General features: G+C 45.4%; 1 protein-coding gene across 1 annotated transcript in view; it reads right to left on the bottom strand.

The window, feature by feature from the left end:
• Positions 1–18457, bottom strand: part of LOC139757332 (ionotropic receptor 21a-like) — a 93886-nt gene that overhangs the window by 63925 nt on the left and 11504 nt on the right. Inside the window, exons 2-4 of the mRNA XM_071677754.1 lie at positions 10360–10475; positions 7870–7980; positions 7501–7733 (exon numbers count right to left, since the gene is read on the bottom strand). Coding sequence (XP_071533855.1) covers positions 7501–7733; positions 7870–7980; positions 10360–10475 — 460 coding nt within the window. The remainder of the gene's footprint in view (positions 1–7500; positions 7734–7869; positions 7981–10359; positions 10476–18457) is intronic.

Here is an 18457-nt window from a genome sequence, read left to right on the forward strand (position 1 = left end):
TCTTTATCAATCTTTCCTCGCTCATTCTCTCCATCTGTCCAAACCATTTCAACATACCCTCTTCTGCTCTCTCTGAATCACACTATTCATTACCACACATCTTCTTACCCTTTCATTATCTACTTGATCAAACTACCTCACAACACATATTATTCTCATTCACTTTATTTCTAACACATCCACGCTCTTCCGTACAACACTATCTATATCTCATGTCATATAACATTGCTGGAACCACTATTCCTTCAAACAGACGTATTTTTGTTCCGAGGCAACGTTCTCTCATATCACACATTCTTCATTGCTCAGAACCTTTGCCTCTCCACCATCCTGTGACTCACTTCCGCTTTCATGGTACCATTCGCTGCTAAATCAACTCCCAGATATCTAAAACACTTCACTACCTCCAATTTTTCCCCATTCAGACTTACATCCCAGTTCACTTGTTCACCGCCCCTACTGAACCTAATATCCTTGCTCTTACTCACTTTTCCTCTCAACTGTCTCCTTTCACACACTTTTCCAAACTCAGTCACCAACTTCTGCAGTTTCTCACTCGAATCAGCCACCAGAGCTGTGTCATCGGTGAACAACAACTGACTCACTTCTCATGCCCTTTCATCCCCAACAGACTCTCTCTCTCTCTCTCTCTCTCTCTCTCTCTCTCTCTCTCTCTCTCTCTCTCTCTCTCTCTCTCTCTCTCTCTCTCTCTCTCTCTCTCTCTCTCTCTCTCTCCTAAACTCTTGCATTTACCTCCCTAACCACCACATCCATAAACAAATTAAACAACCATGGGGATATCACACACCCTTGCTGCAGACCGACCTTCACTGGGAACCAATAATTCTCCTCTCTTCCTACTCGTACACATGCCGTACATCCTTGGGAAAAACTTGTCACTGTTTCTAGCAACTTACCTCCCACACTATATACTCTTAAAACCTTCCACAAAGTATTTCTATCAACCCTACCATATGCCTTCTCCAGATCCATAAATGCTACATTCAAAAACATCTGTTTTCCTAAGTATTTCTCAGATACATTCTTCAAAGCAAACACCTGATCCACACATCCTCTACCACTTCTGAAACCACACTGCTCTCCCCCAAATTGATGCTCTGTACATGTCTTTACCCTCTCAATCAATACCCTCCCATATAATTTTCCAGGAATACTCACCAAACTTATGCCTCTGTGGTTTGAACAATCACCTTTATCTCCTTTGCCTTTGTACAATAGTACTATGCATGCATTCCACCAATCCTCAGACACTTCAACATTACCCATACATACACTGAATATTCTTATCAACCAATCGACAACACAGTTATCCCCTTTCTTAATGAATTCTACTGTAATACCATCCAAACCCACTGCTTTGCATTCTCTGACCCTTTCACTTTGTATACCGCCCCGACCAAAACGCCCTACATCTGCCACTCTCTCATCAAACACATTCAACAAACCTTCAAAATACTCACTCCATCTCCCTCTTACTTCATCACTACCTGTGATTACTTCCACCCTTGCCCCTTCCCAATGTTCGCATTTGTTCTTCTGCCTTACGCATATTATTTACTTCCTTCCAAAACGTGTTTTTAATTCTCCGTGAAGTTAATGATACTCTCTCACCCTAACTCTCATTTGCCCTCTTTTTCAACCCTTGCACCTTCTTTTCGACCTCCTACCGCCTTCATTTATACCGTCTTTGTAAGTACCGTCCACATGCCTCTCTTTTCACTTTCACTAACAACTTAACTATTTCATCCCACCACTCACTACCCTTTCTAATCTACCCTACTGCCAACCTTCTGTCTCATGCATCTTTTGCACAAGCCATCACTGCTTCCCTAGATACATCCCATTCCTCACCCACTCCCTTCGCGTCATTTGATCTCACCTTTTGCCATTCTACAGTCAATTTCTCCTGGTACTTCCTCACACAAGTCTCCTTTCCAAGTTCACTCACTCTCATCACTCTTTTCTCCCCACTATTCCCTCATTTTTCTTGAAAACCTAAACAATTTTTCACCTTCGCCTCCACAAGATAGTGATCAGACATCCCTCCAGCTGCCTCTTTCAACACATTAACATCTAAAAGTCTCTCTTATACACGCCTATCAATTTGCATGTAATCCGATAATGCCCTTTGAACATTTCTCCTACTCACATACATATACATATGTATATCTCTCTTTTTTAATCAGGAATTCTCAATCACCAGTCTTTTTTCAGCAAACAAATCCACAAGCTCTTCACCATATCCATTCACAACACTGAATACTCCATGTACACCAATCATACCTTCAACTGCCACGTTACTCACCTACGCATTTAGATCACCCATCACTAGTGCCCAGTCTCGTGCGCCATTGCTGCTGACACACTCGCTAATCTGCTCTCAAACACTTGACTCTCATGATCTTTATTGTCATGACCAGGTGCATAAGCACCAATATTCAACAGTCTCTCCCTATCCACTTTCAGTTTTAACCACATCAGTCTAGAATTTGCTTTCTTATACAGTATCACACATTCTCACAACTCCTGCTTCAGGAGTAGGCTACTCCTTCCTTTACTCTTGTCCTCTAACCAACCTCTGACTTTACTCCCAAGACGTTCCCAAACCAATCTTCCCCTTTACCCTTGAGCTTTGTTTCACTTAACACCAGAACATCCAGGTTTCTTTCCTCAGGTTTACGACCTATCTCTCCTTTCTTTTCATCTTGGTTACATCCACACACATTCAGACACCTCAATCTGAGACTTGGAGGAGGATGAGCACTCCCCGCTTGACTCCTTCTCCTGTTTCCCCTTGTAGAAACTAAATTACAAGGAAGGAAGGGTTTCCAGCCCCCCGCTCTAGCCCCCTTTAATCGCTTCTTACGACACTTGGTGAATACGTTGGAAGTATATTAGATTTAGTAGGGTTAAGGGAGAAGTTAAGAGGGCGGTAAGTTTGAATGGAGAAAAACTGGAGGAAGTGAAGTGTTTTAGATATATGGAAGTGGACTTAGCAGCGGATGGAACCATGGAAGCGGAAGTGAGTCACAGGGTGGGGGAAGAGGAGAAGGTACTGGGAGCGTTGAAGAATGCGTGGAAGGCGAGAGTGTTATCTTTTAGAGCAAAAATGGGTATGTTTGAAGGAATAGTGGTTCCACAACAGACTGCATACTCGTCCCTCTCTCCATAACTCTTGCATTCACCTCTTTAACCACCCCATCCATAAACAAATTAAACGACCATGGGGACATCACACATATCTGCGGCAAACCGATATTCACTGGGAACCAGTCAGTTTCCTCTCTTCCTACTCGTACACATGCCTTAAATCCTTGGTAAAAACTTTTACTACTTGTAGCAACTTACTTCTCACACCATTTGTTCTTAAGACTTTCCACAAAGCAGGTCTATCAACCCTTCCATACGCCTTCTCCTGATTCATAGATGCTACATTTAAATCCATCTTTGTTTCCAAGTATTTTTCACATATATTCTTTAAAGGAAACACCTGATTCACACATTCTCTGCCACTTCTGAAAGCACATTGCTTTTCCACAATCTGATGCTCTGATCATACTTCCATTCTCCTCAATATCCTCCCATACAATTTCCCAGGAATACTCAAGAAACATACACCTCTGTAGTTTGAGCACTCACCTACCCCCTTTGCCTTTGTACAATGGCACTATGCATGCATTCCGCCAATCCTCAGGCACTTCACCATGATCCATTCATACAATGAATATCCTTACCAACCAATCAACAACACAGCCATCCCTTTTTCCCAATGAATTCTACTGCGATACCATCCAAACCCGCCGTCTTGCCGGCTTTCATCTTCCGCAAAGGTGTCACTGCTTCTCTCTGTTCATCAAACCATTCTCCTTGATTCTCTCACTTCGCACACTACCCCGACCAAAACTCTATATCTGCCACTCTATCATTAAACACATTCAATAAACCCTCTAAACGTTCACTCCATATCCTTCTCACCTCATCACTACTTAGTATTACTTTACCACTTTTCCCCTTCACCGATGTTCCCATTTGTTTCCTTGTCTTACTCACGTTATTTACCTTCTTCCAAATTATCTTTTTATTTTCCCTAAAGTTTATGATACTCTCTCATCCCAATTCTCATTTCCCTTCTTTTTCAACCCTCGCATCTTTCTCTTGCCATCTTGCCGATTTCTTTCATACATCTTCCACTCATTTGCACTCCTTGCAAGTATCTATTTTATCAACAACTTTACCTCTTCATCCCACAACTCACTACCCTTTCTAATCTGCCCACCTCCCATCTTTCTCATGACACAAGCATCTTTTGAACAAGCCATCACTACTTCCCCAAATACATTCCATTCCTCCCCACTCCCCTCACGTCATTTGCTCTTACCTTTTGCCATTCTGCACTCAATCTCTCCTTGTTCCTCCTAACACCAGTCTCCTTTTCAAGCTCACTTACTCTCACCACTCTCTTCTCCCCAACATTCTCTCTTCTTTTCTGAAAACATCTACAAATCTTCACCTTAGCCTCCACAAGATAATGATCAGACATCCTTCCAGCTGCCCCTCTCAGCACATTAACATCAAAAAGTCTCTTTTACACGCCTATCAATTAGCCCGTAAACTAATGATGCCCTTTGACCATCTCTTCCACTCACATACGTATACTTATGTACCTCTCTTGTTTTTACCAGGTATTCCCAATCATCAGTCTTTTATCAGCACACAAATCCACAAGCTCTTCAGACTTTATATTCACAACACTGAACACTCTATGTACACCAATTATACTCTCCGCTGTCACGTTACTTACCTTTGCATTTTAGTCACCCATCACTATAACCCGGCTTCGTGCATCAAACCTGCTGAAACACTCACTCAGCTGCTCCCAAGACACTTGCCTCTCATGATCTTTCCTCTCATGACCAGGTGCATAGCCACCAGTAATCACCCATCTTTCTTCATCCACTTTCAGTTTTACCACAATAATCTAGAAATCACTTTCTTACACTTTATGACATACTCCCACAACTCTTGCTTCAGGAGCAGTGCTACTCCTTCCTTAGCTCCTGTCCTCTCACCAACCCTTGACTTTCAACTTTCCCAAACCACTCATCCCTTTTACCCTTAAGCTTCGTTCCACTCGGATCCAAAACATCCAGGTTTCTTTCTTGAAACTTACCACCTATCTCTCCTTTCTTCTCATCTTGGTTACATCAATATACATTCAGACAAACCAATCTGAGCTTTTAAGGAGGTTGAGCATTCTCCGCTTGACGCCTTCTGTTTCCCTTTTTAAAAATTGAAATGCAAGGAGGAGGAGGTGTCCAGCCCCCCCTGCTCCCGCCCCCTTTAGTTGCCTTTTACGACACGCGGGGGATCCGTGGGAAGTATTCTTTTCCCCTATCCCCAGGGAAAAGAGGAGAGTGATTCGTTCCCAATGAATGTCCGTCTGCAGCAGTGGTGTGTAATGTCCCCATGGTTATTGAAATCGTTTATGGATGGGGTAGTTATGGAGGTTTGGAGAGAGCGGCGAATATGCAGTCTGTTGGGGATGAGAGGGCCTGGGAAGTGAGTCAGCTGTTGTTCGTTGATGATACAGCTCTGGTGGCTGATTTGAGTGAGAATCTGCAGAAATTGGTGGGTGAGTTTAAAAAGTGTGTGAAAGGAGAAAGTTGAGAGTAAATGTGCATAAGAGCAAGGTTCATTAGGGTTAAGGGACAAGTGAGTTGGGATGTAAGTTTGAATGAAGAAAAACTGGAGGAAGTGAAGTGTTTGAGATATCTGGGAGTGGACTTAACAACGAATGAAACCATGGTAGCGGAAGTGAGTCACAGGGTGGGGGAGGGGGCGAAGGTTCTGGGAGCAATGAAGAATGTGTGGAAGAAGAGAACGTTATCTCGGAGAGCAAAAATAGGTATGCGTGAAGGCATAGTAATTCTAACAATGTTGTATGGTTGCGGTGCATGGGCTATAGATAGAGTTGTACGGAGGAGGGCGGATGTGTTGGAAATGAAATGCTTGAGGACAATAAGTGGTGTTAGGTGGCTTCATAGAGTAAGTAATGGAAGGGTAAGTGAGGTGTGTGGAAATAAAAAGAGTGTGGCTAAGAGGGCAGAAGAGGGTGTGTTGAAATGGTTTGGACACACGGAAAGAATGAATGACGAAAGGTTGACAAAAAGGATATATGTGGTGTCAGAGGTGGAGGGAACAAGGAGAAGCGGGAGACGAGATTGGAGGTGGAAGGATGGACTGAAAAAGATTCTAAGCGATCGGAGCCTGAACATAGAGGAAGATGAGGGGCGTGCAAGGAATAGTGTGAGTTGGAACGATGTGGTATACCTGGGTCGACGGGCTGTCAATGGACTGAACCAGGGCTTTGAAACGTTTCGGGTAAACCATGGAAAGATCTGTTTCGCCAGGATATGGATAAGGAGCTGTGGTTTCGGTGTATTACACATGACAGTTAGAGACTGGAATTGGCCTTTTTTTTTGTCTGTTTTCCTTGCGCTACCTCGCTGAAGCAGGGGGTAGCGATGCTGTTTCCTGTGGGGCGGGGTGGTGCCAGAAATGGATGAAGGTAGGTATGAATATGTACATGTGTATGCATGTATGATATCTGTGAATGAGTGTATATATATATATATATATATATATATATATATATATATATATATATATATATATATATATATATATATATATATATATATATATATATATATATATATATATATATATATATATATATATATATGTGCATGTATGGGCATTTATGTATATATACATATGTGTATATGAGTGGATGGGCCATTCTGTTTTCTGTTTCTTGGCGCTACCTCGCTGACGCGGAAAACAGCGAGTAAGTATAAGAAAGTAATATATATATATATATATATATATATATGTATATATATATATATATATATATATATATATATATATATATATATATATATATATATATATATATATATATATATATTTCAAACTATTCGCCATTTCCCGCGTTAGCAAGGTAGCGTTAAGAATAGAGGACTGGGCCTCTGAGGGAATGTCCTAACCTGGCCCCCTTCTCTGTTCCTTATCTTGGAAAGTTAAAAAAAAAAAACAAGAGGGGAGGATTTCCAGCCCCCCCGCTCCCTCCCCTTTTAGTCGCCTTCTACGACACGCAGGGAATACGTGGGAAGTATTCTTTCTCCCCTATCCCCAGGGATATATATATATATATATATATATATATATATATATATATATATATATATATATATATATATATATATATATATATATATATATATATCAGTCTTCTTTTCTATGTTGTGAAACGTATTTGTTAACTTCCTCCGGAAGCCTTGAGTTAACCGTTGTTCACGTGTCGCAGTAAATTATATCTAGATATCGCACAGTAATATTGATGGTGACCAAGTGAAGTATGTAGACGTTATGGGTCTATATAGCTAGTCGACGTAGATGATCATTCCAGAGTACCTTGAGCAAGCTGTAGCATCGTTCATGTTGAGGAACATAGCGTTCATCATGGAGAAGGTCCAGTAGCTGCTCAGCAGGTCTTCCAGCTGTATGAGCGGCAGGCGGGTGACGGCGAGGAGCCTGGTCGACGATCCCAGGAGGCGGCCCTTGAGGGAGAACTGGGCGAAGGTGGCCAGGAAGGCTGGGTCGTCACTCACTACCACCACCGTCACACACCATAACAGCCGCCGCACCTGTGGACGTCAACACATTAAACATAAGAGGAAGGTGACTCGCCCACCTCAGCAATATTCTGGACGTTATGCACGCGTCGCACTGGTACTGGGAGAGCGGCCCATCCACCTACGTGATGATGGGAGAGTGACGTACCTGACGAGCCTGGCTTATCACTCGGGAGAGGTGCGCCTGTGTCACGTTATCAGCCCGTCCCTCCGCTGACATATCAAACATCCCAACTACAGACTGTGTCTTGTGAAACATCTGAAATATGATACAAGAGCAATTGGGAACTTTGTTGATTCTCATGAATATATTATTTCACATACCGAAAGTTAAGATGTAAAGTAAACAAGAGAGATAACTCCAAATTAAATATCTGAAATAGGATGAGATGTTTAAGTAAAAGAATAGACAGTAAGATACACCTTTGTAAAGTTCACTTAATTCTATGGTGTGGGTGATCATCCCCAGCCAGAGCCATACTGAGCATAAGATGAAGAAGAATGCAGAAGGGATTAACCTGAGGTCGTCAGGAATTCGTCGACCCGAGTCTTAAATGGTGGAGGAAAAAAGACGAGAGACTTCCACAGGTTTACTGTACGAGGATATAAAGGCCTCATGGTCATTCTTCCTATAACTGCTCTCCACACAAAAATTATGGGACACAATAAGTGGACACATGCCATGGCTTCTGGTCATGGTAAACACACAGACAGGTCATGAAGACAGTGGTCGAGATCAAACCTGCTGGAGAAAGGCAACCTGGCAGGAGACTGTGGGGGTTGGGTGCAGCGGGGGAGGTGATGCTGTGGGAAGCTGCAGGTCCCATCTTGGCTGAGACAACATTGAAGCAACGCAGGATTGTGATGAACACTTCACTGTGTGGTGGATGAGCACTTCACTGAGTGGTGGATGAGCACTTCACTGTGTGGTGGATGAGGATTTCAATGTATGGTGGATGAGCACTCCACTGTGTGGTGGATGAGCATTTCACTGTATGGTGGATGAGGATTTCACTGTGTGTTGGATGAGCACTCCACTGTGTGGTGGATGAGCACTTCACTGTGTGGTGGATGAGCATTTCACTGTGTGGTGGATGAGCACTTCACTGTGTGGTGGATGAGCACTTCACTGTGTGGTGGATGAGCACTTCACTGTGTGGTGGATGAGAACTTGCTAGATATGGAGTAACTGCTCAGAACAAACAGAATTGCACTACCTTGACAACACCGAGGTAGACTTCGCAATGTTCACGAATTCGGGTATGAAGGACAGATGTTATTTCCAACGTGATTGCGTCATTGCAGAGTTGAACTGGGATCTTTGGTCATCCATAAATAACATATCAAAAGTAATGTTTAGAAAGAGATATAAGTAAAAATCAGGTTTTGGCTCAGTTGAATTTCCTTAGGTTACTACTTCCTTATTTGCATTACTACACAACTCCGAACTGAGAAAAAATATTCACTTGAGAAATAAGAGCGAGTGTGAAATTGAGTAGAGACGCGAGAGTGAGATGTGTCCAGTCAAATTGTTCTCCTAAGATTGAATGAGGCTGGAGGTTGAGTGAATGAGGCTGGAGGTTGAGTGAATGAGGCTGGAGGTTGACTGAATGAGGCTGGAGGTTGACTTAATGAGGCTGGAGGTTGACTGAATGAGGCTGGAGGTTGACTGAATGAGGCTGGAGGATGATTGAATGAGGCTGGAGGTTGACTGAATGAGGCTGGAGGCTGATTGAATGAGGCTGGAGGTTGAGTGAATGAGGCTGGAGGTTGATTGAATGAGGCTGGAGGTTGACTTAATGAGGCTGGAGGTTGACTTAATGAGGCTGGAGGTTGACTGAATGAGGCTGGAGGTTGACTGAATGAGGCTGGAGGATGATTGAATGAGGCTGGAGGTTGACTGAATGAGGCTGGAGGCTGATTGAATGAGGCTGGAGGTTGAGTGAATGAGGCTGGAGGTTGATTGAATGAGGCTGGAGGTTGACTTAATGAGGCTGGAGGTTGACTTAATGAGGCTGGAGGTTGAGTGAATGAGGCTGGAGGTTGAGTGAATGAGGCTGGAAGTTGACTGAATGAGGCTGGAGGCTGATTGAATGAGGCTGGAGGTTGAGTGAATGAGGCTGGAGGTTGAGTGAATGAGGCTGGAGGTTGAGTGAATGAGGCTGGAGGTTGAGTGAATGAGGCTGGAGGTTGATTGAATGAGGCTGGAGGTTGATTGAATGAGGCTGGAGGTTGAGTGAATGAGGCTGGAGGTTGGAGGAAGATTTTTTAGGGAGAGAAGAAAATGGGTAGATAGTAGTGTGGTATTTTGAAGAACTCTACGTTGTTAGAGCAAGAGGGAGTTGTGTTCCAGTGGACGTGTACGGCAGCAACTTTGCAGAAGATAACAAAACGATGAAGAAAATCCAGAATATGGAACTTAAGTCGACAAAGGCTGGTGACTTATGGTTTATTCATTCACTTCTCATTTAAACTTAAATGATCAAAATACATGATACGATTTCCATGAAAAGTTATGACCTCACACCATCCCAGTGTTCAGTGTATGGGATAAGATGAGTCCTTACGTACCATGAAAAGTTATGACCTCACACCATCCCAGTGTTCAGTGTATGGGATAAGAATAGTTATGACGTACCATGAGGAGAGTGTAGGGCGAGGTGTTGTCTGTGATGATGATGACGGAGGAGCAGCTACTGCTGGGCTCTGACGCCGCCTCCAGCACCGCGCCCACCGCCTCGCCACCATCACATCCTGACCACAATAATGTCCACTGGTAAACATCTTATAGAGGATCAAGTTTTCCCATGTAGTTCAGTATTGCATTAAGTTTTCCCATGTAGTTCAGTATTGCATTAAGTTTTCCCATGTAGTTCAATATTTCATCATTTACAAAACCAACATCAGGATCCAATAATACTTAGACTATGGTTCATCAGTCGTAAAATAAGGCAGGAAGTAATTTTGAAACTACGTTACTTATGAAAACTAACAATATAAAAGAATTCTTCAGTTCACCACCGTATATTACATGCCTACCGAATGGTATTCTTTGGTTTGTAAACTAGACCAGGACAGAGCACAAGAAACTGTCTGGCTAGATGTTTTCCAGCTGGGCTAGGAACTGTATCGCTCCTTTTCTACGTTGTTTCTACAATGTGTTGCCCAAAGATGCTAACATTACAACCTCACATCGCTAAGTAAGTTCCATTTAGGAATACGTTCAGTAATTTCTGAAAGATAAGACTAAACCTCTGATCTGATGAGAGTTCCTTGTTTGTGTGTGTGTGTGTGTGTGTGTGTGTGTGTGTGTGTGTGTGTGTGTGTGTGTTGATGAATCAGTAAATCAGATTCATTGAATTCAGGCAGCCATTTTGCTGAAATAGTTGAGGAATTATACAGTTGAGACATTATACAGTGGGCTACGGGACAGTTGAGACATTATACAGTTAAGACATTATTCACTGGGCTACGGGTTATAACTGTAACAACTTGATCACTACGGAGCTCTTGATCACAATGGAGCTGGACACGTGTTGTATGTTGTGGCTACTCTGCAACATGAGAGAAGACATCCACACAATACACAAAGTTTTACTGAACAAATTTTATTGTTTATGTATTATACATTAAGTGTACATTAGTTGAACATTAAGTGATAGGACGTCATATAATGATTGAACTGCAGTGCTAGTGTATTAAATTACATTATGTATTTAAATGTGAACATCAAGTGGTTGCGTTATAGTATTGTGATAGCAAAGATAATACAGTGTTGATATCCACATAACTATAGGCAAACTAAGCTGGCGTAGCTGTGCTGGCGTAGCTGTGCTGTTGTTCATGTATTGTTCATGACATTCACAGTGGAAGGTACGGAATTGCGTCTGTGTCTGTCAGGACGTATGTCAGTGGGGGGGGGGGGTAATAGTGACAAGGGTAGCATGGTAAGGAGCGTGCTTGTGATGGTAACCGTGACAGGGGAAGTATGGTGAGGAGCGTGTTGGTGATGGTAACTATGACAGGGGTGGTATGGTGAGAAGCGTGCTGGTGATGGTAAGTGTGACGGGTAGTATGGTGAGCAGCGTGTTGGTGATGGTAACTTTGACAGGGGTGGTATGGTGAGCAGCGTGTTGGTGATGGTAACTTTGACAGGGGTGGTATGGTGAGCAGCGTGTTGGTGATGGTAACTGTGACAGGGGTAGAATGGTGAGGAGCGTGCTGATGAACATAATTGTGACAGGGGTAGTACAGTGAGGAGAGTGCTGGTGATGGTAAGTCTGACAGGGATAGTAAGGTGGGGAGCATGCTGGTGATGGCAACTGTGACAGGTGTGGTGTAGTGTGGAGCGTATGGTGATGATAACTGTGACAAGGGGGTATGGTGATGAGCGTGCTAGTGATGGTAACTGAGACAGAGGTGGTATGGTAGGGAGAGTGCTGGTGATGATAACTGTGAGAGGGGGGTATGGTGATGAGCGTGCTGGCGATGGTAACTGTGGCAGGGGTGGTATCGTGAGGAGCGTGCTGGTGATGGTAACTGTGACAGGGGTAGTATGCTGAGGAGCGTGATAGTGATGGTAACTGTGACATGGATGGTTTGGTGAGGAGCGTGCTGGTGATGGTAACTGTGACAGGGGTAGTATGGTGAGGAGCGTGCTGGTGATGGTAACAGTAAGAGAAGGGGTAGTATGGTGAGTAGCGTATTGGTGATTGTAACTGTGATAGAGTTAGTATAGTGAGGAGCGTGCTGGTGATGGTAACTGTGAAAGGAGTAGTATGGTCAAAAGCGTGCTGGTGATGGTAACAGTAAGAGGAGGGATAGTATGGTTAGGAGCGTGCTGGTGATAGTAGCTGTGACAGGGGTAGTATGGTGTGGAGCGTAGTGGTGATAGTAATTGTGACAGGGGTAGTATGGTGAGAAGTGTGCTGGTTATGGTAACAGTGCCAGGTTTGGCGTGGTGAGGAGCATGCTGGTGATGGTGACTGTGACGGGGTAGTATGGTGATGAGCGTGCTGGTGACGGTAACTGTGACAAAGTATATGGTGAGGAGTGTGCCTGTGATGGTAACTATGACAGGCGTCATAAGGTGAGGAGTGTGCTGGTGACGGTAACTGTGGCAGGGGTAGTATGTTGAGGAGAGTGCTGGTGACGGCAACTGTGACAGGGGTGGTATGATGAGGAACGTGCTGGTGAAGATAACTGAGACAGGGGTGGTAAGGTGAGGAGCGTGCTAGTGATGGTAACTGTGACAGGGGTTGTATGGTGAGGAGCGTGCTGGTGATGGTAACTGTGACAAGGGTGGTATGGGGAATAGCGTGCTGGTAATGGTGACTGTGACAGGGGTGTTATGGTAAGACCCGTGTTGTGATGGTAACTATGACATGGGTGGTATGGTGAGGAGCATGCTGGTGATGAGAAGTGTGACAGGGGTGGTATGGTGAGGAGCGTGTTGGTGATGGTAACAATGACATAGGTGATATGGTGAGGAACATGCTGGTGATGAAAGCTGTGACAGGGGTAGTATGGTGAGGAGCGTGCTGGTGATGGTAGCTGTGACAGTGTTAGTATGGTGAGGAGCGTGCTGGTGACGGTAACTGAGACGGGGTTAGTATGGTGAGGAGCGTGCCAGTGATGGTAACTGTGACAGACGTCATATGATGAGGAGCGTGCTGGTGATGGTAACTGTGGCAGGGGTAGCATGTTGAGGAGAGTGCTGGTGACGATAACTGTGACAGGGGTAGTATGGTGAGGAGCGTGCTGGTGATGGTAACTGAGATCTGTGTGGTACATAAGGAGCGTACTAGTGATGGTAACTGTGACAGGGTGGTATGGTGAGGAGCGTACTGGTGATGGTAGCTGAGACAGGGATGGTAAGGAGAGGAGCGTGCTAGTGATGGTAACTGTGACAGGGGTGGTATGGTGAGGAGCGTGCTGTTGATGGTAACTGAGACAGGGGTGGTAAGGTGAGGAGCGTGCTAGTGATGGTAACTGTGACAGGGGTGGTATGGTGAGGAGCGTACTGGTGATGGTAGCTGAAACAGGGGTGGTCAGGTGAGGAGCGTGCTAGTGATGGTAACTGTGACAGGGGTGGTATGGTGATGAGCGTGATGATAATTGTAACTATGACAGGGGTAGTATGGTGAGGAGCTTGCTGGTGATGGTAACTATGACATAGATGGTATGGTGAGGAGCATGCTGGTAATGGTGACTTTGACATGTTTGGTATGGTGTGGAGCGTGTTGGTGATGGTAACTATAAACTTGGGTGGTATGGTGAAGAGCATTCTGGCGATGAAAACTGTGAAAGGAGTAGTATAGTGAGGAGAGTGCTGGTGATAGTAACTGTGACAAGGGTAGTATGGTCAGGAGCGTGCTGGTGATGTTAACTGTGACAGGGGTTGTACAGTGAGAAGTGTGCTGGTGATTGTATGACAGGGGTGTTATGGTAAGGAGCGCGTTGGTGATGGTAACTATGACATGGGTGGTATGGTGAGGAGCGTGCTGATATTGGTAACTGTGACAGGGGTGGTATGGTGAGGAGCGTGCTGGTGATGGTAACTGGGACCTGGGTAGTATGATGAGGAGCGTACTGATGATGGTAACTGTGACAGGGCTGGTACGGTAAGCAGCGTGCTGGTTATGGTAACCGTTACAGGGTTGGTATGGTGAGGAGCGTGCTGGTGATGGTAACTGTGACGGGGTAGTATGGTGAGGAGCGTGCTGGTATTGGTAACTGTGACAGGGATAGTTTGGAAAGAAGCGTGTTGGTGATGGTAACTATGACAGGCGTCATATGGTGAGGCGCGTGTTGGTGATGGTAACTATGGCAGGGTTAGTATGGTGAGGAGCGTGCTGGTGATGGCAACTGCGACAGGGGTGGTATGGTGAGGAGCGTGCTGGTGATGGTAACTGTGACAGGGGTGGTATCGTGTGGAGCGTGTTGATGGTAACTACGACATGAGTGGTATGGTGAGGAGCATGCTGGTAATATAAACTGTGGTAGGGGTAATATGTGGAGGAGCGTGCTGGTGATAGTAACTGTAGCAGGGGTAGTATATTGAAGAGCGGTTTGATGAAGGTAACTTTGACTAGGGTGGTATGGTGAGGAGCATGTCGGTGATGGTAACTGAGACAGGGGTGGTATGGTAAATAGTGTGCTAGTGATGGTTACTGTGAGAGGGGTGGTATGGTGAGGAGCGCAATGGTGATGGTAACTGTTACAGGGGTAGTATGGTGAGGGGCGTGCTGGTGATGCTAACTCTAACAGGAGTAGTATGGTGAGAAGCGTGTTGGTGATAGTAACTATGACACGGGTGGTATGGTGAGGAACGTGCTGGTAAGGGTAACTCTGACAGGGGTGGTACGATGAGGAGCGTGCTGGTGATGGTAACTGTGACAGGGTGGTATGGTGAAAAGCTTGCTTGTGATAGTAACTGTGAAGGGGCAGTATGTTGAGGAGCGTGCTGTTGACGGTAACTATGACAGGGGTAGTATGGTATGGAGCGTGCTGGTGATTTTAACTATGACAGACGTCATACGGTGAGGAGCACAATTGTGATGGTAACTCTGAAAGCGGTAGTATGGTGAAGAGCGTGGTGGTGATGCAAACTGTGAAAGGGATGGTATAATGAGGAGCGTGCTGGTGATGGTAACTGTGACAGGGGTGGTATGGTGAGGAGTGTGTTGTTGATGGTAACTATGACATGGGTGGTATGGTGAGGAGCATGCTGGTGATGAAAACTGTGACAGGGTTAGTATGGTAAGGGGCGAACTGGTGACGGTAACTGTGGCAGGGGTAGTATGTTGAGGAGCGTGCTGGTGACGGGAACTGTGACAGGGGTGGTATGGTTAGGAGCGTGCTGGTGACGGTAACTGAGATCTGTGTGGTATATAAGGAGCGTGCTAGTGATGGTAACTGTGACAGGGGTAGTATGGAGAGAAGCGTAGTGGTGATGGTAACTGTAACTGGGTAGTATGGTGAGGAGCATGCTGGTGATGGTAACTGTGACAGGCGTAGTATGGTGATGGTAAGTATGACATGGATGGTATGTCGAGGAGCGTGTTGGTGATGGTAACTGTGACAAGGATGATATGGTGAGGAGCGTGCTGGTGATGGTAATATGACAGGGGTGGTATGGTGAGGAGCGTGTTGGTGATGGTAACTGTGACAGGGGTAGTATGGTGAAGAGAGTGCTGATGATGGTAAATGTGACAGGGGTAATTTGTTGAGGCGCGTGGCGGTGATGGCAACAGCAACAGGGGTAGAATGGTGATGGTAACTGTGACAAGGTTAGTATTGTGAGGAGCGTACTGGTGATGGTAACTGTGGCAGGGCTGGTATGGTGGGCAGCGTACTGGTGATTGTAACTCTGACAGGGGTGGTATGATGAGTTGCGTGCTAGTGATGGTAAGTGTGACAAGGGTAGTATGGTGAGGGGCGTGCTGGTGATGGTAACTGTGACAGGGGTGGCACGGTGTGGAGCTTTCTGGTGATGGTAATGTGACAGGGGTAGTATGGTAAGCAGCGTGCTAGTGATGGTAACTGTAACAGATATGGTATAGTGAGAAGCGTGCTAGTGATGGTAACTATGACAGGAGTGGTATGGTGAGGAGTGTATTGGTGATGGTAACTATGACATGGGTGATATGGTGAGGAGCGTGGGGGTGATGGTAACTTTGATAGGGGAATGTATGGTAAGGAGCGTGCTGGTGATGGTAGCTATGTCAGGCGTCATATGGTGAGGAGCGTGATGGTGATGGTAGCTATGTCAGGCGTCATATTGTGAGGAGCGTGATGGTGATGGTAACTGTGACAGGGGTAGTATGATGAGGAGCATGCTGGTGATGATAACTGTGACAGGGGTGGTTTGGTAAGGAGCGTGTTGGTGATGGTAACTGTGACATATGTGGTATGGAGAGGAGCGTGTTGGTGATGGCAACTATGCCATGTTTGGTATGGTGAGGATTATACTGGTGATGAAAACTGTGTCATGGGTAGTATAGTGAGTAGAGTGTGGTGATGGTAGCTGTGACAGGGGTAGTATGGTTAGGATCGTGCTGGTGATGGTAACTTTGACAGGGGTTGTACAGTGAGAAGCGTGCTGGTGATGGTAACTATGACAGGTGTGTTATGGTGAGAAGCGTGTTGATGGTATCTATGACATGGGAGGTATGGTAAGGAACGTGCTGGTATTGGTAACTGTGACAGGGGCGGTATGGTGAGGAGCGTGCTCGTGATGTTAACTGTAACAAGGATGGTATGGTGAGGAGAGTGTTGCTTATGGTAACTGTGACCGGGGTAGTATGATGAGGAGCGTACGGGTGATGGTAACTGTGACATGGCTGGTATGGTGAGCAGCGCGCTGGTTCAGGTAACCGTGACAGGTTTGGTATGGTGAGGAGCGTACTGGTTATAGTAACTCTGACGGGATAGTATGGTGAGGAGCGTGCTGGTTTTGGTAACTGTGACAGGGTTAGTATGGTGAGGAGCGTGCTGGTGACGGTAACTATGACAGGCGTCATATGGTGAGGAGAGTGCTGGTGATCATAACTATGACCGGGATAGTATGGTGAAGAGCGTGTTGGTGATGGTAACTGTGACAGGGCTGATATGGTGAAGAGCATGCTGGTGATGGTAACTGTGATAGGGGTGGAATAGTGAGGAGCGTGTTGGTAATGGTAACTGTGACATCGGTGCTATGGTTAGGAGCATGCTGGTGATATAAACTGTGACAGGGGTAGTAAGGGAAGGAACGTGCTGATAATGTTAACTGTGGCAGGGGTAGTATGTTGAAGAGCGTGCTGGTGACGGTAACTTTGACAGGGGTGGTACGGTGAGGAGCGTGCTAGTGATGGTAACTGTGAAAAGGGTGGTATGGTGAGGAGCGTGCTGGTGATGGTAACTGTGACAGAGGTAGTATGGTGATGAGCGTGCCGTTGATATTAACTTTAACAGGGGTATTATGGTGAGGAGCGTGTTAGTGATAGTAGCTATGCCATGAGTGGTTTGGTGATGAGCGTGAAAGTAATGGTAACTGTGACAGGGGTGGTATGATGAGGAGCGTGCTGGTGATGGTAACTGTGACAAAGGTGGTATGGTGAGGAGCGTGTTAGTGATGGTAAATGTTGCATGGTTAATATGGTGAGGGGCGTGCTGATGAAGGTAACTGTGACAGGAGTACTCTGGTGAGGAGCGTGCTGGTTATGGTAACTGTGACAGGGGTAATATAGTGAGGAGCGTTCTGAAGATGGTAACTGTGAGAAGAGTAGTATGGTGAGGAGCGTATTGGTGATGGTAATTATGAAATGGGTGGTATGGTGAGGAGCGTGCTAGAAATGATAACTGTGACAGGGGTAGTATGGTGAGGAACGTGTTGATGATGGTAACAGTGACAGGGGTAGTTTGGTGAGGTACATTCTCGTGATGGTAACTGTGACGGGCGTAGTATGATGAGGAGCATGCTGGTGATGGTAACAGTGAGAGGGTTGTATGGTGAAGAGTGTGCTGGTGATGATAACTGTGACAGGGTTGGTATGGTTAGGAGAGAGCAGTTGATGGTATCTGTGACAGGGATAGTATGGTTAGGAGTGTGCTGGTGATGGTAACTGTGACAAGGCTAGTATGGTGACAAGCGTGCTGGTGATGGTAAGTGTGACAGGGCTAGTATGGTGACAAGCGTGCTGGTGATGGTAAATGACAGTGGTAGTAGGGTGGGGAGCGTGCCGGTAATGGTA

Source organism: Panulirus ornatus, chromosome 25 (genome assembly GCF_036320965.1).
Source record: "Panulirus ornatus isolate Po-2019 chromosome 25, ASM3632096v1, whole genome shotgun sequence".
In the NCBI taxonomy this organism is placed as follows: Eukaryota; Metazoa; Arthropoda; class Malacostraca; order Decapoda; family Palinuridae; genus Panulirus; species Panulirus ornatus.